The sequence below is a fragment of the Camponotus floridanus genome, unplaced genomic scaffold (assembly GCF_003227725.1).
Source record: "Camponotus floridanus strain SB8 unplaced genomic scaffold, Cflo_v7.5 scaffold15, whole genome shotgun sequence".
In the NCBI taxonomy this organism is placed as follows: domain Eukaryota; kingdom Metazoa; phylum Arthropoda; class Insecta; order Hymenoptera; family Formicidae; genus Camponotus; species Camponotus floridanus.
The window spans coordinates 709,375-732,723 of NW_020229270.1; the positions used below are offsets into that span (position 1 = coordinate 709,375).

General features: G+C 39.1%; 1 protein-coding gene across 8 annotated transcripts in view; it reads right to left on the reverse strand.

Moving 5' to 3' along the window:
* The window catches only part of LOC105254874, an 82,331-nt gene that overhangs the window by 42,230 nt on the left and 16,752 nt on the right, over nucleotides 1-23,349 (reverse strand). For 4 of the 8 annotated variants that reach the window (XM_025406605.1, XM_025406603.1, XM_025406604.1 and 1 more), the window contains exon 1: nucleotides 4,208-10,411. In XM_025406605.1, the coding sequence (XP_025262390.1) occupies nucleotides 4,208-9,742 (5,535 nt within the window). In that variant the 5' untranslated portion in view covers nucleotides 9,743-10,411. Of the gene's footprint in view, nucleotides 1-4,207; nucleotides 10,412-23,349 lie in introns of those variants that run through there. The other 4 variants (XM_025406607.1, XM_025406608.1, XM_025406606.1 and 1 more) reach the window with 2 other exon arrangements.

Consider the following 23,349-nt stretch of genomic DNA (forward strand, 5'->3'; position numbering starts at 1 on the left):
AACTCAGCGTACCCTCGACATGTTGTAATTAACAGGCGACAATTTTCCTTCAATTTCTGCTGGTAAAAGGCGGAATCTGCGTTTTTACTGCCTCGTTAAAAATGTTCGCCTGACAACGTTGAAATAATCGGACCATGAATTATAATAATTGAATTAACATAAAAAATTATAATTTATTTTATATAAGAGAAACGTGTTGAGAAACGTGGCAAAGTGTTTTTTATCATCGGTTATAATTATAATTAGTCTCTAATACACAGGAAAAGTAATTGCAATTATCGCGAATGTAAAATCTTTTCTTTAATTTTCCGTTTTTGAAAAAGGAGAACTTACTTTTTTTTAAGAAATGCTACGTGTGCGAATGTATAAAAAAATATTAAAGAAAATTTAATATTTACAGAATAATTTCAGAGTACATTATAAAATGAGCGAAAGTGAAATTTTGAATGCAATTGCAGAGATTGCTCTCCTGTTTTTATCGTTTTACGAATGCGCAAGGCTCAGTGACATATAATTTCGAGAAAGTTTCTTATTATTTATATATATATATATATATATATATATATATATATATATATATATCAATGAAGGAACTATCTCAAAGATATTCCTTCTTCCTTAATCCGTCCCTACTTCGTTCTTTCTTAAGAACAGCGCTTCCAAAATCTTGTTATTTTCCATTATTATTGACTCTTGTACTGGCGACGCCGGTTTCGGTACTTTTTCGATCCCCTATCTACTTTAAGAAATAATGTCTAAGATTTGCGACTCTTCTGGCAAGTGAAACTTTGTTACATAAAGTTCTCTAGTATCCGAAAATAATTCTCGGTAGTTTATTAGAAGTTTTTACGGTTACCCAAACTGTATGAACTTTTTACTTTTCCACTGCAAAACTTTGACCTCGACATATACATTTTCACATCTGCTTTTATATGCATAAAAATGTCTGCTACTCTTTTCATAATAATTGCTTCTTTTGAATTCACTTGCTTAATAAATATGCATGTAGTATCGAAATCAGCGTCTTTACACATTCCTCGAACGCCAGGTACTGTCCCAGTCACCTAATTCTAACACCAAATTATGCAGAATAACATTAGCTTAAGTACAATTCTATAATATAGCTGTAAATCTTTAGATACGGAAGCATATGCATCGGACGTGAATGTTTATGTGTGGTATATATGTCTTTCGCACGCGTATTCATATAATTCATTCATTCGATCATTACTGGATACTCTTCATGAAGGTCGAATGGTTGTCACGCAATGCGATCGATCGTATGAAATAGTATGCACGTCTGTTAACGAGAACAAGGAAAAATGTTTAAGATGCAGGCTATCCACAAATGGTTGTAATACTCCATGTCATTTATATACACCGCTTTAATTACCGAAACATAAATTTACCCTCTTGTTTCGTGTAATGTAACACACTAGTAAAATTAAATGTAATTTGCGTAAAAGAGAGAAAGAGAGAAAAAAAGAAAAAAACTTCAATACTAAAATTGGATTAATAACTATTACGCGGCTTATAACACATAACACGAATTTAAAAGTCTCATAAATCATACGTTTTCGATGCATATAAATGACATTTTAATTATCTATGGTCACGATACAGTTCTATTATGCTACTACGGTATAGGTAATGTATACTAATTATTACTATACGACGTACATATCAACGATCACTAGTCTTGTCGCTTTCCACCTTACTGGTAGCTGCACTGTAACGTACGATGACAGTTAGAAAAATTTTGGGCACGCACCATATACGGCGTGACACGTGCATTTTCGCGTAACATTCTACGGATCATTGTATGTATCTGCAGCGGTCGGCACGAAGATTATCGGAGGGATTTGTCGATTTTTTTTTTCTAGGAAATGCCCCTGTCTCTCGGAAGAAAATCCACGAGATAAAATTCCCGTTGTTATTTCGCTTCGCGAGGGAGCGTGTAGAAAATGTAACAAGAGTACAAGCTGCGGAGATATTGTCGGTGTAATACTGTCTCTCACGTGACGGCGCGGATTACGTCGCGAGGTATCGATTTTTCTACGTTCACGCGTGATTGAATGGAATATATTGGCCCGTGAAATATATCGCTTCAACGAGTGCGTCCCCCGGATGGCATTAATATTGGGACAACGATAAGCGCCGCCGATTTTGGAAGTCCTTGTATTTATGACGGTTAACCGATTGTACCGATCGATACACGAACGGATAATCCCTTAATCGATTCGAAGATGCATTAAGTGAAGGTGATTCGGACAATCGTCAATGTTGATAGGAAACCTTGCAAAATGGCAAATATTTGCTCTATATACGTCGCATTTGCATGAATGATGCGAGAATGTGCGATCATAATAATGGTGAATGAGAGTGCTCGTCGATATTCTATTATGCCAGGAACTAAGAGAGTGCGGTTCACATTCTTATGCAGATATTCGAGATCGTTTTAAAAATAAAGTCTCTTAGGATGTTATATAGTTCATATTATGCGACTTAAGACTTGAGATCGCCTTATATGTCACGATTATATATTTATATATAGTATCTTAAGAGTGCTTCTTAAGACCATCTTGAATATAGAATTCGAGTTTATGAATACCGCTTTAAGAATTACGATCTTCCCTATATACCACGTATTTATTTGTTTGCACGAATCACGCAAAATGTACATTTACATCGGCGGTTAATTGCCGTTCAATTTCTCCATCTTGTCGCTCTAATAGTCGCGCATCCAAAGACCCATTTTGTGCTTTTCGCGAGCTCTCGTGACGCTAGTTCTTCTAGGTACGCATCACGTACATTTTATTCTGCGATGTGGATCTTTGCGTAGATCCCAGGAAACGTCGGGCCATTCACTGGCGCAGTTTCTACCTCGGATCGTTTTTACATTCATATACATCACACACATTACACGTACACACACCACATTCATTTTTGCCCACTCTCAGCGCGATCCGCAAGTATTTTCGTTCTGGTTCTTTACAGGTGTTCACGGGAGCGATGAATTTCGATGTTTTACGAAATGCGAGTTTCCGCGAGTGTCTGCGCGACGTATGTTCTTATCGCTATAATGTGACTTGTCATTATGCCCTTTGCAATTCTCAGGTAAACGCGCAAACAATGATATTCGATGCAATTATAATTTGCAATTATAATTTTTGACAATATGAAACGCATGTAAGAAAAATTTAAAAAATAATAAATAAAATAATTAAGCTAAATAATATTTGATGAAATACGATAATTAAATATTATTAATAAAATAATTAACAAATGATGAAATAAAATTTTTTTACAAATAATACTGTCGTGTTTTGCAGGCATATTTTCACAACACTTTTCCACGTCGCGCAGACACACAGCAGTAGATTCTAACAATAATAGGTACTACCTTAAAGCGTACATCTACGAATAAAGCACCATCTATAATATTACGTCTAAAATGTTTATTAAATGAGCTTTTGGTGGATCTCGAGATCAATCATCGTCAATCACGATAAATCGATCGTCACCGAAGCGAACGTCCCTTGTCCCTTAGAAATATTGCTTGGCCAAGCGTTAGTGGTGTTACACTTAAATTGACTAGTACCGTTTTGTAACGTATATATCTCGTACAACCATTTTAGAGGCTGCGCGCCTCTTTAACAACCTCGGTAAAAGAGGGTGAGAACAAAACCATCGTCGCCCTCTTCGATAGCAAAGCTTGACTTCCTTTTGGTGTCGCGCATCATATTGACTATGTATACGTGTCCTTTCGTGGCACGATCTTAATTTTAACGCCAAGTATTATTTAATTCACAATATCTCGCCCGCTTTCCAGTCGGTCTACGTATCACGCGCACTCGACATTCGAAATACGTGCTACGTATATAATAAATTCGAAGCACGCGAAGAATCAATTGTCAAGAATGTATCAAATCCCCAAACCGATCGAGACGCTAAAGTACCGACGTTGTAGATGAAAGACTCCTTTTCGGCGTGCGCAAATCTATCACTGATGAAATAAAAATACGAATTTAGATTTTTAGTGATTAAATATTAATATCGTTGCGCTCAATGAAACATCGATGCCAATCGCAAAAATGACTCGCAAAAAACGAAGTGAATATAATTTACTTTACAATTTCACCCAACCTCCGAATCTCGAGTACGCTTTACAGAGATTTTCGTGTCCTCACTTGATCATGATACTCACTGCCGGGGGTCCCTGCGAGATAGCGTTTTCCTTAGAGGCATCTTCGACCTCCTTGAGCTTCTCCTCGGCCTTACGTTCCTTCAAGGCCTTGAGCAGCTTCCACTTGGACCCGGGCGGGCCAGGACTCACCTGGCCCTCCTTCAATGTCGTGTCCGAGCTTCCGCAGGACGAGGAGTCGATCTTGATCTTCGGTAGACTCAAGGTCGCCGTGGTAGCCGTCTCGGCGCTACCGGCTCCGTCGCGCTCGAGGCCTTCAAGGACAGTGCTTTCAGAATCCCAAGCTCCCGGGATGCTGACCGACACTTCGCTAGGTGGTACACTTACGCTACCTTCGCGGGATAGGGAATCCGAGCCCTGCGGCATCTTCTCGCTATGACGTAGCGTCGAACCGTTGGAACTTCGTCGCGATTGCTGTTCTTCGAGATCCTTCGGCAGCTCCTCCTCTTCTTCCTCCTCATCCATTGACTGTCCGGGACTGTCCGGGCCGGACGTCTCGCCGGACGAACCCTCCTCCATGGACGGTGGAGGCTTCTCCTTCTTGGCTTCTAATTCGCACGCCCATGTATGATAATCGGTTACTCTGGCGAACACAGCTTCCACGCTTTCCGCGGACTTTCGCTTCGGAATAGGTTTCTCGTCGCGATATCTACTATCGCCCTCGTCGAAACGATGCTCCTTAATGACCGCACCATTCATTCTGGCGCTTCGCGATTCTTCCTTCTCTTCCTTCTTCTGATTTTTCGGTTTCGTGATAGCTTTGAGTTTCAGTTCCTTCAGTACGAACGACATTTTTTCTTTTACCGTCTCGTCTGGTTGGAAGGCTTCGTCTTCGGGTTCCTCGATCAATACCTCGGTCATTTCCATTTCGGACTCTTTTTGCCTCTCCATCTCCTCGAGTTTTCTTAATTCGTAACAATACCATTCGTCCTCGGAATCGATCGAATCCTCGGTGCTCTGTCGCCTCGAGGACACTCTCGATGTGCTCCTGTACGAATGTGTACTGCGATTATCCTCGTCGGGTTCTCCCGGCCGCGAACCAGTCCATGGAATCTCCAAAGATTGTTGGTGGCGCGGTAGAAACCGTGTACCTCCCGTGCTGCTATAACCCCTCATGCTAGACGCTGACGGACTACCTTCCGACGGTGGAGCTTCCTCCGACAGACTGGTAACAAGTTCCGGCAATTTCGCGTTGCTCGATTTCTCGCTCTTCTCCGATACATCCTCCGGATATTCAAAGCTCGTCTCCAGAATTTGCGCCGGACTTTCCTCGATCCTCTTTTCATTATTAATCTCTTCGCTTGCTGGTTGCTCATCGGATACTGTTGAGGATTGCCGTTGACGATACTTTCCGAGTGCCCGAGACACGGCAAACTCCATGCTAGAGCCACCAATCAGAGTGACAGGAGGCAATTTCGGCGCTTTCTCATTAGGCGCCTCGTCTGAGCTACCCGTTGATCTCTTAATGTCACCGACTGTTTGGAAGATTGATGATCCACCGGATCCTGAGCCGGTACTCTTTCCCGAAGCTTCCTCCTCGAGCATGCCCAACTGCTCGTTTATATCATGCTCGTTAACTTCGTTCTTTCTCTGGTCCTTTTCCTTGGTCCATGTATCTTGAAGAGCTTGTTGATGTAATTGTTCTTGATGTTGTTGAATTTGTTGTTGAAGCGCTTGATGCTGCTGCTGGAGTGTTTGCTGCTGCTGAAGCGTTTGCTGTTGCTGAAGTGCTTGCTGCTGATGAAGCATTTGCTGCTGTTGATAAATCTGCTGCTGCTGCTGAAGCACTTGATGCTGCTGCTGTTGTATATAATCTTTTTGCTGCGTTTGAATCTGCTGTTGCTGCGCGATCATCTGCTGTTGTGCCATCATCTGTTGCTGTGACGTCATCATCTGCTGTGGCGGCGGTTGCTTCCTTTTTATACTAGCAGTTTTTACTTTGGCAAAGAAAGGTGGTTCTGGCGCGATGTCAGATATGACGCTATCTTCGTCTTCTGACAGACCGCTCTGTCTACCACTGCTCCATTCGGTTTCGGACTGCTCCGGATCGGATAAAGATTGCGACTGATGGCTGCGACGTTTGGCCTTCTGAAGGATACCGGAGACCGTGGAAACCAGTGTGTGCTTTTTCTTTTTCCTGGCAGTTTGACTTCTACCCCGACCTCTGCCTATCATCTCTGCAGGCAATCTTTGCTGTTGAGCGTCTTGAGGCATGTCCAGATCCTCTCTTCTGACTCCGCCCGGTAACGATTGACTTCTGTGACGTTTACTGAGATGCAAATCGGGTAACCAATTACTCATAGAACTCATTGCATTCTTCAACGAAGAGCCTCTTCTAATCTTTTTCGCCAACTTGCTATTATCGACCTCGTGATCTTTTAAATTCGTAGCGATGCTGATGTATCCGGATTGCGAGACTATCACACTCGAGGCGTCGTAATATTCGCTCTGTTGTGCCTGTTGTTGTTCCATCCTTCCGCTGTCGTGATCTTGAATATATTGATGTTCTCTCTGCCATTGTCTTTGATAACCATCCGCGAGCTGTGCGCTCTCGGCATTACTCAATCGTTGACTATAAGACTGATATTGTTGTTGATAAGCTTGTGAATAGTTCTGATTCGCGTAAGTATGATGCTGCTGATATGCCGTATGCGCCTGATAGGCCGGTGGCTGGGGATACCTACGGTCCGTATACGGGCTCTGAGAATAGCTACCGTCCGAAGTTAAGGATCTAATGCTGGAAGACGTCGAATCGTGAGGTATCTGTTCTTCCATTGAATTCAGCCACGATGTGCTCTCATTGATCTCCGTTCGTGGCAGATTAGTCGCACTGGTCGGATAGTACGAGAGCGCATCGGTGATGTTACCAGTGGGAAACATCGTGCGATACATTGCCGCCTTGTATCCTTCGTGATTCGTCATGCCTTCTGTAAATGAACTTCCACGCAACGGTTTCTTTGCGTGAATAATTGTAGCGCTCGTCGTCTCTGCATATTGAAGAGCACCGTAATCTTGATAGTTGTTATACTGATGCTCCATCGACTCAGAAGAAGAGTAATAAGCCGAGGTAGTTGTTTTTGGCCCATAGGAACCGGAACCGCTAGTATATACGCTTGTGATAACCTGCTGCCGATTACTACCAGCCACGGAATAAATAGCCGGTTGTTCCGATCTGTAGATGTAATCTGTACTTGTACCAGAAGGCATCGAGCCGTAAGCATGCTGGAGACTCTGCTGACGACTGCGTTTCTTGGGACTCTGACAGGTAGTGGTTACACCCGGAGCTGGCGGTGGTACAAATGAATAATCTTCTTTAGCCGGCGACTTGCTGGCGGTGGTATATGATAAGTGATTCATCGTTGTTGTGTAAGGTGGATGACCGGCTGTGGTCGTTAAAGTGCTCGTAAACGCATCTCTACCTTCGGGAGTATCATAGAGAGGTTCCTGCGTAATAGTGACGGCACTGGTCGTCTCGGGAAGCGGCGGTATTGGACTGGAAATTCTAGCGGGTTGCGTGCTGGATACGAGATTACTTGCACGAGTGTGATCTACCGAATAGGAAGTCAACATCTTAGTGATGGAACTTTTCGGGGAACTCGGTGACTTATCTAAGCTGCTCCAACCGCTCATGGATGATAAACCGGAGTCGGATTTTGCCGTTACTATATTGGCGGCGCTAACGGATTTAACCGCGTGTTTCGGCGAAACTCTCGGTGACTTGGGCGAATGAGGAGTGCGGGGACTGAGACGACCTTGCTCCATGGAGACTAGTTTCTCCGCGTTTCGTAAGAAACTCGGACTTTGAGATCTCTTCGCATCTGGCTCTCTCTGATCCGCGCCAGGCATGAGGAAGGATTCGGTCGTGTCTCGTGGCGCCGGTGGAGGGGGCGAGCTAGGCGACGGACTAGGTGGCGTCCGGCTCTCTTGGAATTCAAGATTAAGCCGAGCCGCGCTACCAAAATAGCCATCTTGTCTGGTGCGGAGACCTTGAACGCTGTGAACGCTTTGCACGCTACTGGCTGACAAGGTAGGTGATGGTACCTTGTCGGTGGTTGTACTATAAATATTGGGTGAAGCGCAAGTGACAGCGGCGAAGCTTTCGGCCATCAGATCTGTCAGCTCCTTATTCTCCGCATATCCTTTCGCGAAATTACCGACATCGATCGGCAATTGAATCACGGGCTCTGGGCTCTTCTCCAGTATGGCCGACGTATAACCTAATCTAGGCGGAGTATAGGTAGTCGAAATGGAGTCTAAGTTGCTCCTGGACGTAGAAGTCAGTCTTGGCGATATAGATCTCGTTGTAAAGTCGCCGTCAGTAGCCAATCCGCTATCGGTACTGACTCTGGAAATTGATCTGCCGCCGGTAGAGCCGGGACTTTTGGAAAAAGTCCAGCTGTCGACGTCAGTCTCCGCGTAAATCTTTCTCAATTGCTCATCTATACTACTTGCTTCCTCAGCCAGTTTTGCCTCGGCTTCGGACGAATACTGGTTTCGTTTCGGTGAATCTATTAGTCTCGATTGCAATTCTATCAGATTTTGTGAATCCTTCTGCAGCTTACTGGTTAATCTATCTATCTCGTGCAATTTCTCTAACGCCACCTGATCGAGAGAACTGAGTCTAGAAAGCTGTGCGAGATCTTGCTCACTGATGCATGGTGTATTCCCTCGGTAGCTCTTGTAATCGGCTGCACTAAATACCTCGCCTTCATCCTCGTCTGCTTCATCTTGCTTCTTCATTATAGAGGTTTGTACTTCCTCCTTGGTCGGCTGACTAGACAGTTCCTCTAGTTCTTTCTCCTTTGGAATCGCCTTATCGAAAATGCTAGGCTCCACTTCCTTTTTACCGTTTATATCTTCGTCTTCAGCCTCCTCCCAGATCATACCCAGCTGCGACGTCGGTCTTGATGTGTCGCCACAAATCAAATCTTCTCTATAAGCGTTGTTCAGACTTCTGTAGAATGCTTCATCGGGTATGTTGCCCTCTTCCTCGAGGGTCTCCAAGGTATCGAGATTTCTGACATTTCTATGCATGTCGGTGACTACAGTCGCAGCCGTTGTACTATCTTGCGTAAGCCCATGCATCCTTGCTAATTCCTGTTGAGCCAATTTTTCCCGTAGCACGGTAGTATCCTCGATATCTATCGCCGCACTTAGGCTCTTTGCGATCGCATCAAGTTCACCCACCGAGCCCTGCTGATTAGCTAAAGTTTCCTCAATGATGTTTACATTGTCGTGAGTGCCACCACTGGTATAAAACTCGATCAACTGGCTGATCACAGTTTGCTGTTCGTACAGCAAGCCCTCCAACTTTTCTAATCTTTCCCACATTTTGATATATTCCTGACTGAGGAGATCCAATGCTCTCCATGCGTACTTCAGCTCGGTCTCGAGAATATTCAGTCTCGTACCCAGTCTCTCCATATAATCACCTATGATGTAATCAATATTACCTTCGCCAGACGTTGGGTAACTCGGCAGAACTGGCGAGTGAGTCGGACTAGCCGGCGTCGGACCGCCCAATTTTGTCGAATCCATTTTCCAGCTTTGTTGAACGCGCTACGCGTCGTAACTGCTTTATTGTTTTCTTTTTAGATTTATTTTTGTTATGCGCCTACGTTTCTATCTGACGATCCCTGAGGCGATTCATCGTATGTCGAGGTTCGCTTCTAAATCAAGTCACATCCCCTCTTGTGGACCAAGAAGGAACATGAATTGTAGCTTGGCGAACCTCATGGAGGCCATTGGTGTAGTCGAATTTTTGGTCGTTGCGTCACGTTCCATGATAATCTCCATGTTGACTTGTTTCAAATTTTCACATTTCACACAGAGTCTAACTATGTTCTACGATTTCTTGATCACTTTTACGTCTACATGTATATCGAATGTTTCTCTTCAGCTTCCGTTCTACAGGCTACACCAAGCTTGGAAGTGCGATCTTGATAGAAGATTTGAGATCGCGCGACACTTTGCGCTGCAAATGGCACTTTGTAACCAATCTCCTACGTTCATGCCGCCGTTGCTATCTGAAAAATAGGAAAAACCAACGTGTGGCTTGGTACAAGGATAACCGAGTACCAAATCCACGCCGATACAGCTTCCATGGTGTTTTCTCAATATATACCAAAGATATCATATGATCGAGATAAAGTTAGAAATATGTTTAGGCATTTTGCGTACATCCACAAGACAAAGAAGATTTGCAAAAATATTGTGTATAATCTATATATATATATGTATATATATATATAGTATTATTAAAATATAATATCATAATGTAATTTATATAAGCGTGTCAGTTAGGTGCGCTAGAAATGATAAATTTTGTTATCAAAATTTCTGTTTAATTATGTCTCATTACGTTCTCAATCTAAATTTGATGGCGTCGAACAAGCAAAATTCTATTTTGAAATAAAATCCCTAAATCAATCCCATATAATAAAATCCCATCAAATATACTGTGCTATTTAAATATTACATCGCGTGATAAAATCGATTAATTATATAATTTATGACAATAAAAGATTTAAAAACGGCATTTCTATCACACGTTAGGTGCGCTAGAAATGATAAATTTTGTTATCAAAATTTCTGTTTAATTATGTCTCATTACGTTCTCAATCTAAATTTGATGGCGTCGAACAAGCAAAATTCTATTTTGAAATAAAATCCCTAAATCAATCCCGTATAATAAAATCCCATCAAATATACTGTGCTATTTAAATATTACATCGCGTGATAAAATCGATTAATTATATAATTTATGACAATAAAAGATTTAAAAACGGCATTTCTATCACACGTCGCGCTTATTGATTTAACGCCCGGCGCGATTCTATCCAATGTTTTATCGTAGGATTAACCTCGCATATCTCTTCGAATGATCAAAATAACCATCACGACCTGAAAACCTACGGTCGATCGTATCTATATCCTGGATCCTCGACAAACTGTCGACGAGTCTATCTTTTATCTCTGTTATTGCCATCTTGCACGTATATCGATATGCCTAACTCTATTGCTACGATTTACCTCCGACGATGCAGTATAAAATTTTGCTCTTTATGTTTGGCAATTAAGTTACTATCGTTTCGTAATAATAAGAAAACTTAAAGTCGCTTAAAGTTAGCTTAAAATAAGCGCGCAATCTCGAAAATCGTTAACCTAATTTCGCTTGAATTATGAACAGCATTAATAAAAGAAGAGTTATAATTATAATTGTTGACTTTACGGCACGTGACAAGATTATGTTATTTGATATAAAAACTGATATCTCTCATCGATATATACATTATTTATTATATCGTTGTGCTATTTTAATATATATCAAGTTTAAGGGAAAAAAATAATAATTTATAACACTATGTTTTATAAATTTTTTAAATTTTTACTCTTTAATTCAGGAATATTAATATTTATTCGATGCATATCGACAAATATTGTAAAATAAAATCATACGCTAACATAATGTATTCAGAATATCAGATGAGATGCTTAATCTTTTTGGCTTATATATGTATAAATTATTTCGTTCTCAAGATCTTAACAGCGGGTGGCTTGTTATTTATGATCGTATATCAGGTGAGACATGCGTTTATCATTCGTGCTCCTTTCATATTTTATACTCGGAATTCAGCTCCGTCGTGCTGCTTGCTTTTTCAGCGGCTTCCTTCCGGTTAAGCGAGCTGTCGCAAACCGCACAGAAAAGAATACCCTCGCGACGATATTGCGCCAGATACACAGCGGGCAGATTCTTTGCCGGGTCAAAATGGGCATTCGCGAGTTGCATCACAAAAGAGACGAACGGTTATACGCCATTGCTAAGATTCAACTCGCGGAAGATTCCTCTTTCGCTTGCAAATATTTTCCCTCGGCGCGCCTCTTGGAGTGTCGGCAAACAGGAAACAAGGTTACTCTATTGTTCCGCGTTTTAATATAATGCGCTCTTATAACACGTCCGTATTCGCACATGCTTTAACTATGTATAACAGCATAGGTGTTATAAAATTATCGTCGTTAAATCACACAATTAACAGCTATTAATATACAAAGGTTATTTAGGTGCCACAGACGACGTTTTTTACGTGCTCAGTTATTTTTATTGGTCGTCGATCTACATCTTTCCGATTGCAGACGACTAACGTCACGTAAACGCAGTAAAGCCGAATGATTATCGATCTACTGTCTACTATGTATCAACTGGAATGTTTATTTGTGCTATATCCGTGTCATAGCACGATTACCATTCATGCGGTATAGGGCGGTTCACTTCTCGCGTGAGCTTTATATTTTTCATGTCACAAGGCGGTCATTACTGACACGATAAGTATCATTCCATACTAGACTCATCGGTGGCAAAGCCAGTTTTCCTTCGGTTCTTTCTATATCTCCGTAAATGTGAATGAAAAGCAACGCCGTAATAAAGTGGATCTCCGGACATATCTTCGCCTGTTTCAGATTTTACTTTAAACCAACTTAAGCCCGCCGGTAGTTAATTCAATTAAGAACGGAAGTCCGGCGGATTGGAGATGGAGAATCCGTCGGATATCGAGTATTTCGACGCAACAAGTCAAAACATATGTCGAATATCATGCCTGTTGAATAGATTTCATTTGCCAAATCATCCCAAGATGTATAAGATTGTTCTCTTACCGGAGAAATCTGAATGTCTTTGCGAAATTAATTAATTCATTAATTCGAATTAAATTGATACATTTCTCTCGTACATGATTGAATTTAAACGATCGTTTAAAGCTTCATGGAGATTTTTGTTTTCAAAAGGAATTTCGATGAGGCCGCAGAAATAAAATATCAACTAATGTGGTGAGATAAAATTTATTATACTTTACACGTAGAAAGAATATTCGTTGGTCCATGGAACATTTGGAATTTTTTGGAGCATCTAATGTTTTGTTTTGAGTTTGCCTTATCCCATAAATCTCGCACGAAAAAACCTTGCGCGCTTTTTTACATAAAACGCTTTTTACATGGAAAAAAGTTAAAAAATTAGAATTATGCTTTAGAATGTAATGATTTATTTATTCAACATAATAATTAAGTAACGAGCACTAAGAGCCCAACAAACGCTGATTTATTTATTCTTTCACAATACACGATATCGTAAATAATATTTCAAATAATTTGTAGAAATGCATACTTATATGCGCGACATGAGCTTACGTTTAACGGAAAATAACATAAAATACTTTTTGCCAGACCAGGTGAAACATCTCGTTAGAGAAAAACTTTCGTCCGGCCGCTTCTGGAAAGCGTGAAAGACGGTAATCTTGTTAAAAGGGGCTGAGATTAATTCAGAACGCGTCACGTATAACGAAAAATAGGACAGCCTTGCGGGATTTTGCAATTTACCACTAGAAATTTTCTTATGTGTACACGTGTTTATAGAGGAAAATTTTCCTTTGACGCTGGTCAAGAGGAAGTGAAAAACAGATAGGAAAAGAAAGAGAGAGAAGGAGAGCGCTTAAGGATAAGAAAAAAATTGTTTAATTATTATTACTTGAAAATTTAATTATTATTTGTTGTAGAAGTTTGGAAAGTTGCTATCTCGATGTATATTGTTTAATACGCTCATAAATTTTAATTTTCAATTTAGTCGCGATACAGTTATTAAGATGGTTTCCAATTAATGGAGTTTCTCTCACGAGATTTCTATGGAAAAGATATAAATTTTTCTTTTTTAATTTCGAGATTGCAAAAGAAAAAAAGATAAATTCGCTCTCTTTAATATTTGCGGATTATATCCAGAAGCGTTTGTATATTTTCTATTAAATCACCTTCTGCATTATCGCAATATCGTAAGCGTCTTATTAAGATAATGGCAATATTAACCATTAATTAAATATTAATCATTTCATACAACGTGGGAAAATTGTATATTTCTTTCTTTATTAAAGTTTTATCTCTAAACAAATGTTTCATTTTGCTGATAGTCACGACAATAATATTGTTTTTACTTGGACCTACAAACTTTCGTATCTTTTTATCTATTCCTAAGACGTATATATGTAGGTCAAAGATTGTGTGTTAGAAATGGAATACTAACCTTATTTTCGACTGAGAGAAAATTGTTTTCCCACTGATAAAAGGTCAACAACGAGATTTATAAACGCGATGTCGCAAAAGTTAATTTTTAGAGATAATGCATCGCGCATAGAAAGTTCATCAGGAAGCGTCAAGCAACAGGTCTCTCTCTCGCTGTTAGTATTATTAATTGTTGTTAAGACCATTCTTACACGGCAGAAACTGTGCGGTAATCTCGCTTTAAGATGAAAGAATTAATTCGTATTATTATTTCGCCAAAGAATGAAAGAATTAATTTGTATTATTATTTCGCCAAAGCTAACATTGCGATTAAACTGTCACTATCATTTGTTCATAAATTTTTAATCAACAAAAGCATAATCACATAAATTACTTTTCAAAATGGTGATGACAATGAAAACGCAATCTCAATATAACGAGTCATTTAACATAATCCAAAATGTAATGAGCATTATAAAATTAATCATGCTTATTGCCATTCATCTATACAATATTTAACGAGCCAATGGAAATTTCATTCCAATATTCTATTTACTATAATACCATAGCGGACTTTCGCAAAATGAATTTAATTATATATCAAAATTGTATATGGAACATAAAATATTATATATTGACGCATATATTTTCATAATATTGCACAATTTAAATAAAATTATAAAATTCTTTATATATATATATGCAATATATTAATTGTTTATATTTATTTATAATATATTTAATATGTATAAATTATTAATACATGTAATTTATATATATATATATTTATTTATTATGTATATTTTTCATATTATATATAAAATTCTGCGCACAAGTGATAAAATATTTCTTATTAATAAATTATAAAACATTTCTTTATAATATTATTTCATAAATAATTATAAATATTTCTTCTATTAATTGTTTACGGGCTCGCTCGTATTGTCAGGCGATAGGACAAGATGCGTTTTCGTAATGTACATACAATATATCGTGGTTATCTGGTAATTTAGTTTGTATATCCCCGATAAACCGCATCGTGTTGTGGAAGAGGCATTATGCTCTTGGAAACAACTCGCAGCGGTTTCGCTGCAATATATATGTATATCGATATCGTATCGCGTTCTTAATCAAAGTTTATATACATATAAGTGATGTACGATCGTTGTAAAAACAAATTACTGGTCAGAAACTATCAAAGACCTAGTTAGCATGGATCAATAATTAATCCCAAGCGACAAGATGCAAGACATGTGACGGTATATCCGGAGTAGTATACTTGTTTATAAATTTTAACTCCAACCAAATGCAACATAGCGTAACGTTCCATAATATTTACGGGTAATCTTACCGAAGTTTTTATTTATGCGACCGAATTACGCTAAATGTCGGGTTACGCGAACCGTACGATATTTATGGACTTGTTCGAGAAAAATATTCGGATATTTTGCAAATGATACTCGCGCTATCGCTAGCCATTCCGTTATATGTCCGTTTCATTAATTAATTACTAATGTTTGAAAGAAATTCGATAATTCAAGTTGTTTTTAGTTCCTGATTCCATCGGCGCTGCATCGTTCTTCGACATTTCGCCGAAGCATTCAAATCGCTCCGCTAAAATTTTCATAATACTTCTCGCTTGGTTTCACTCAGACTCGATAAAACGGCCATCGCCGCCCTTACGGACGCATAAATACACCCAAGACCATTAGAAGAGGATTTACGTGATCTTCTTCCAGCGAGAGAGTATTTATTTCTCAACGAATAGCTAAGAACCTATGGCAAAATGGAATTGGATTTCGCTTGTAAGCCTCGCGCAAGACTTCAATACGTGAGGCACTTACGCTTGCATTCGCGTAATAAAGATAAATCTGGGAGAATAAAGAGACATTTTTTACCATGTTTTGTGAGCAATATTTTGCGCAATTGAGCAATAATTTTAAATTTTCGCGACAAGAGAATAATGGCCGCTCCGGGCGTTCTAAGATGATATTCTCGCGTATTCCTGCAGGACTCATTCGGAAAAATCGCTTGTTTTCCGAGAAGGTGATCTCGGGAGTATCTTTCTGACGTTACATGGGAAAAATGACTCACTTTGCAACCCGCCGAGAAGTGTAAAACGAATCATGATTTCCGAAGGAGCGCGGCGACCGACGGTGAAATGGAATTCGATTCTGCACGGATGTTGCGCGTGTATTGTCGATAAATTGAAAAAGCCAGGTTCTGACAGGTAGAGATACGTTCCTCGATGCTCCGAGCAATAACATTCGAGCATTGAACTTCGAATGTAATTTCTATTTGCTTTGAAAAGCAATTGTTTGCATTGTATATTCTCTTTACATTCGCAAAAGATTATTTGTTTGTTATTTTATCAGACATGGATGTAGAACAAACACAAGTTTGTTGTTTTGTATGCTCGAGGTAATATTGCGATCAATTAATCCCATGTAACGAAGAATAATTTTTTTACAACGTTCTCGTTAAACTTTCCTCATAAGTTCTGACATTCGAAAGATGGAGTTTTATAAGAAGTATTTCTCCAGCAAGCATGATCGAGATACTTCCTTTCTTTCCGCAAAAATATATATCTTTCATCGGCATACCATAGAGCTGTTTTCGATCCACCGAAGTTTAAAGCTCGCACAATTCTGACGATACGTTGCTTTTCCTTTTGCTGCAATAACCGAATCGTATCAGGAAATTGAACTTTGTGATTGTCCTCGAATTTTTAAGAATTCCATTAGAAAATGATGACTTCTGGAGACTCGGTAATAGAATCGTTATTGTAAAATGCAATATACGCAGTTCGAAAATAATAGATGATAAAATAAATCTACAATTGGAAAAATATAAGATTATGACATAATAACGTATTAAATAATATAAATAATTAAATAAAATTAATTATAAATATAATTAAATAAATATTAAATAATATAAATAATATAAATAATATAAATTGGGATTGCGTAAATATTACAGTTTAATGAAGTTATAAAATAATGGACATTGCGTTTTCAAAATAAGTAAAGTTCATATGGAAGTATATTACGGTCATATATCAAGTGTTGCAGAGAAACAATTCAATTACATTTATATTCCGTATATTAAATGTCTCAGGATATAATCCTCTTTGAAAACTATATATAACTGCGTAAATACATAAAAGCAGCGTGATACTTTGCAAATACTTTGCGGCTTTATAGGCCAACGTATGATCGAAAATTGGTATAAACCTCGAGTAAGCTTTAAAGTTGCACGACTCTGTCATGTCTCGGCTGTTTGGTGAGTTTGCGAATATTAACTTTATTTCCGCAGGTATCCAAGTTTCTCCGCGCAAATTGAATCCCCCTCGGGAACGCGCGAGTAACTCACGCTCGCGCGATCCGCACGTAATTAGGTTAACGGTAACACCGCACACAGGGGGTTGCGTGTTTTGCGGGATCGGATCTGCAGACGCGTGTCTACCAGGCCGTCAATAATAATTATGACGGACGATTTGTATTACACATACATGAACCGTAATACCGGCGTTTCACCAACCATTTTCCATGCCGCGATGGCCCTTCGAATTTCCCTCGCTTCTACGCTAACGAACGCTATAACGGATAGAGCACGTAAAGGGCAGGCGGAGCGTGATCTCGGACCCGTGGGTTTCCCCAGACCCAGCTTTCATTCCCGCTCGTCGGAGATCAATATTCGCCAGCCGCCCTCCGAAACCGCGTGCGAATCTCTCTCCCTCTCCCTCTCCCTCTCTCCCTCTCTCTCTCTCTCTGCATCTCTTCTTGGTGCTTTCCTGATATGATATACGTGCTGAATTCAGTGCTCATGTCCTTCTTATCTGCGCGGTTTCTCCTTCTTCCTGTAAATCTACCCTGTCTGACATTTGTCCCTCTCACTAAACAGCTGCGCCTCGCAATGCTGAGTATTTGCTTGCTTTCCCTCGCTCTAGAATCCTATTCCTCCGAGACAATTTCTCTCGGGTCGAAAGAGATTTCGACTTGATGATTTTTCTCTCTTCTTTTTAGAATTGTTTTTGTGCAATTTGTGTCTCTCTCTCTCTCTTATCTCCTTTCTGTCTCTATTTCATTCCTCTCGAATCGACATTCCTGCTCGCGTGACTAAAATTCTCATTCATTCGCAGCGACTTTCGAAAGTTAAGAGATTGTGTGTGTATATAAAAGAAAAAGAGAGCGTAAAATATTGTTTACGGAACGTATTGTTCTCATTCATGTAATCCATTCTAAATTTTCATTCATATAAACATTAACAAATATATCGCGTAGAATAAAGAAAAGTCGTTTAATTTTTAAATTATTCAGAATAAATATTGGCGATTCAGAATAAATATTATTGTTCAACGATTTTTCCTTAGTTTTTTTCATATCGTTTCACTCGTTAAATAATATGTATGCGACGAATTCAATCTTGATTTAATAAATCTATAATATTGGGATGTTAGTGTCAAAACAACTTTTTAAACATTAAAATCTCGGGAGAATTAATTTTTGACATTATTATTCCAATATGTTGTTATCGCAATCGAACAATGGGCAAAATTTTACGCAATTGTATAATTCCATTGCTATCGTTGGTATTCAGAAAAGCAAATCGTAGCGGATATTCAAATAATAGGCACATTTACGAAAAGGAAATGATCGTTAGCCCGTATTGTCAATCAGTAACTGCTTCGTTTCACTTTCGAGTTATCGATTTCGAATTATACCGCATACAACCGGACAGGAATGAGAAAAGCGCGACGCTATGAACGGTACACATATGTCCTCGATATTGTAATTCTCCATCTCTATTTATAATTCTATCAAAGAAATTCCACAAATAATAAAAACGTAGCAAAAATTAAGTCGATTAAAAAATTGATAATCATTAACACTATTTCTATTTCCTATCTTCTATTAATTACAATATTACAATGAAATAATATTTTAACAATTATTCGCGTGTTATTTTCGCGATAATTAAAGATCCAAATCGATTTCATATTTTACGTAGATGAGAGTATTCTAATACAAAGTTGTAAATGCGAGGAGTATGATTAATTAGCTTCCTACAAGTTTTCGAACAAAATTTCCTACTCCGGCGATCGATATCGTATAATGAAAAGACGATAAAATCTGCAGTAATTAAGATATATAGATAAAATGTAAAGAAAAATAATATTTTCGATTAAACCTTCGTCACATTAGAGCTAGGGAAAAGAAAACCGCGTTACATTCTTTTTTGTCCAATATCGATTACATGATAATAAGGTTGTAAGGATGCAAATGAGATGGATCAACGGATCGATAGGTAACACTTCTAGGGGTAGAAAAGTGATTGGGGAGGGTAAGCATCCCCCTGCGGGAAGAGAATCAAGGAGTTTCTTCGTCGGGATCGGAGACACGGGAGGGGGAATCCTATTTTGTTATCGTAACGCTCATTATCGTTTTCCCTCCAAGTAAATTTGTGATGTCAATGTTTATCTTATGAAAAAAACCAACGATATTCTTCGTCAAAAAATAGAAGTTAAATTTATCTTTGCGTGTCTAATATCTTTTTAATTTTCGGATATAAGAGTCTTGAATAAAATTAAAGACCGCCTTAAATAAATACAAGATATAAATTATAATACGCGCAAAATACAACCGATAATCAAAGTGTTCTAGTTTTATATTTAATCAAGATCGACTTTAGGGCGAAAGAAATGGCAGGGTTAAAACGTGGAAGCACAATTGCTCGTGAACGCGTGCAACCCTGAAATTCCAAGCTTGCGATAAATGACGTGACGGCTGCGTACGCTCTGTAACCCTCACGCATACGTTATAACACGCAATCTCGCATAGGCGATTAAATAGAGCTTAATAACAGCGGCACGTGTTACATCGATCGCGACCTCTTGTGAAGAAAATTATTAGATACTAGCTAGAAGAGCAATCTTTACTGAATAGTGATCACTGTTAAATACAGCTATCATTATCTGATATCGCGCGGATCTCGATATGGAGAATTCCCCCATAAAACCCAAGATGAAATAGCGCCGTAAAAATGTTCTCTCACTTCAAATTTTCCGTATCATGCGTTCTCAAATTCATTTCTTATGAGTTCTCTTTTCTGTCAAACTCAATTCGATACCTTTTCTCTCAATGATCCCCCCAATGATCGGCCGATTTGGATATCAAGTCGTAAAGAAGAGTCGTTGAAGTTTTCCGTCGCTCTGAGAATTTACTAAATCGGAGATTTTTTTTACGAATAGTCAACTCTTTTTCTTTTTTAATAATAATCCGTAGATATAACAATGCAACGTGTTCCAATCTATACGTAGAATTTTACATCGAGTGCTGTGATTTTTACCTGTCTGAAAAAGGGTATTAAAAATACGCGAAAAATACGCGAAAATAGGAGATAGCTAACTTTCTCTCTAATTTCTCTCTCTCTCTCTCTCTCTTTCTCTTTCTCTCTCTTTGTAGCAGTATTGATTAGCTGACGACAGTCGAATTTCTGAATTGGGTCGATGTCTAACAATAATTTTCGAGAGAGTATTTCAAAGTCGTCGATGATATCACTGAGAAACTGCAACGTTCTCGAATCAGACGTATATCATGGGATCGTCGAATTTCGAGTCCCATAATTCTCTTATAATTGTGAAAAGTTGCAGAAAATTATAATACGTCCCTGGGTATGAATTTCATCATCCTTTTAGTGGCATTGAACAAAGTGTTAAATTAATTCGTTATCGATATTGGTTCGAATGGGTAAGCATCGGGTAATAAATGCGTGCATGCGTGCTTGTGATGTGTGTGTGTGTGTGTGTGTGTATGTGTGTGTGTCATATGTGTACACGAGGGGAGAACTAATCGTCCTTTTATTTAGCGAGAGAAAATCGAATCCGGTGGCAGCTTCCATGAGCGGAGACGAGCCCAGAGAATCCATCAAGCTGTGTGCTTCGTAATTAGTCGAGCTTCGTCGCTAAATAAAGCACACATCTATACATGCCACCGCTTCCTTTCCTTAAAGGTGTTCCTGTAAGACGCGGACTCGAATTCAATTTACTCCATGTACTTTCCTCTTTCCTTTCGAGCTTAAATGTAATTTCAAGCAAGCGAGCGTAATTTCGTTACTATAGATCAATATTGTAACCGTGTGTCCGAGAAAAGAAAGTAGAACTCGCAATGACGTTTGTCCCTGTCACACATTGATTACGATTAAATTGCGATTAAAAACATTTTCGCGAATCGATATTTGAGGCTCTTTAAATTTTAAAGACCCTTTAAATATCTTTTGCGATGTTGAATGCATACGTTATACCTTCAATCGTGCCGCGCCAGTAAAGATAGCTCTATTATTCAGCTTGTGAGATTATTCGCAAACAGAGAGTTCAATTTCTCGAGTTTCCGATTCTGCAAGAAACCTAAGAAAACATCGCGGGCTGAGTCACGACGCAGCAGATGCTCACAATGCAAAGTAAACTTAGCTACAAAGTATTTACCTAATTATTCACTAGACATGCAGATGAAAAGCTGAAAGTGAGTAAATGCCGTTTATACACACAATGAGCATTTGCACAAAACGTACAGATGTTGTCGCAATGACACGTACTGTATTCATCGCCTGTTTGTTCATCTGGATAAACGCGCAGAAAAGACGCGACTGAAATACGCACAAAGGTATAGGGTACTATCGTTCACGTAGCAGTGGCGTACATTTTTTTATTAATTTTCGAGATGAATGCAGTTACTTGTTTAATCCGACCCTACTTAAAGCCTTTATAACAGCTGCAGCTCGGCTTATGGGGGATTCGCAAAATTTCCGCAAGGGACCGGAGCTTCCACGAAATTACTGAATATTTTGCAATTCGGACACACGATGAAGCCACGAAGGGAGGAAGAACTTTCCTGGCATCAAGGACGAAATGGTCGGATAGTCAGGATGGTAGTCCCAGGTTTTCCGAAATCCCGGGATTGAGGAAACCATCTACGTATCTTGCATAGAAACAAGTCGAAAGTTTCGCGTTACTCGCTAAATAATTGCGTTACACTCTGCCTGACTGGTGGTTGGTCGTTACTCTAAAGGCGAATTGGAATAATACTGTTTAATAAATAAGGAGGACGAAAAGTGAACAATCAACAGAGCTTCTGATGTATTTATATGCCATTAGATTAACACTTTTAGAGAACACTGAAAGTTTATATATACATAATTATTATATATAATTATAGCTTTCTTTTAAAATATAATATTATCCTAAAATACACCAGTAATCATTGACAATATCATAGAATTCAATTTTTGATTCTTAATAACTCCGGCAAAGGCTTTTATCGATAACTTGGAATAGAATCTTTTCGTCTCGAAAGAATTAAAGTAGCTCTTTCTTTTTTCTGAGAGTGCTCATCCAACTTCGCTAGCTAAAGCCTCTCATCGGTGATCGAGAGACGTATTGCCGGTATATTTTCAAAGGAACCGTACATCTCTGAAGAGAATACACGCGAAGAATTTTTTCATTGTGCGCGCTCGACCAATCGAGCGACCGGAAGACAAAGACAAAGCATGTGACATCGCTTCGAGCAACAGTTTCAATAGTTAGCATAACAGAATCATCCCTGCTTCCGGCCAGGAAAGAAGCCGTCCGCGTGATCAAATCTCCGCGAGACGACATGTCGCATGGGATAGAATTATGTCAAAACTTGGGAAACGCGCGTTCACGCGAATGCATTTGATCAATGCAGAGGAATCAGGCCACATGTGCCGATCGGTCTTCCACTTCCAGTTGGAGAAGTTCGTGAATAACTGACCCGTTTGAGAAAGCTACAAGAATTTTACTACTCCATCACTTATCATTCGTGATCATTAATTCATTCTTTTGCAACGGAAAGGAAATAAATCGAAACGAATTGTTGTATGTTTCATTACGATTCTTGATCGAAATGCATGAAATTAATGCGCCTTGCAATTGATTTTTCGCCATTAATTCTTTAGTTGCTTCAAACATAATTGGACTTCATTTTATTAAGCTTGTATCCAGAAGCGTAGTACAAACAATCGCAATACCAAGCTCGTTATCGCCAGTGTGTACGTTGGTGTGCCTTAACTTCCGGTCGGAGGTT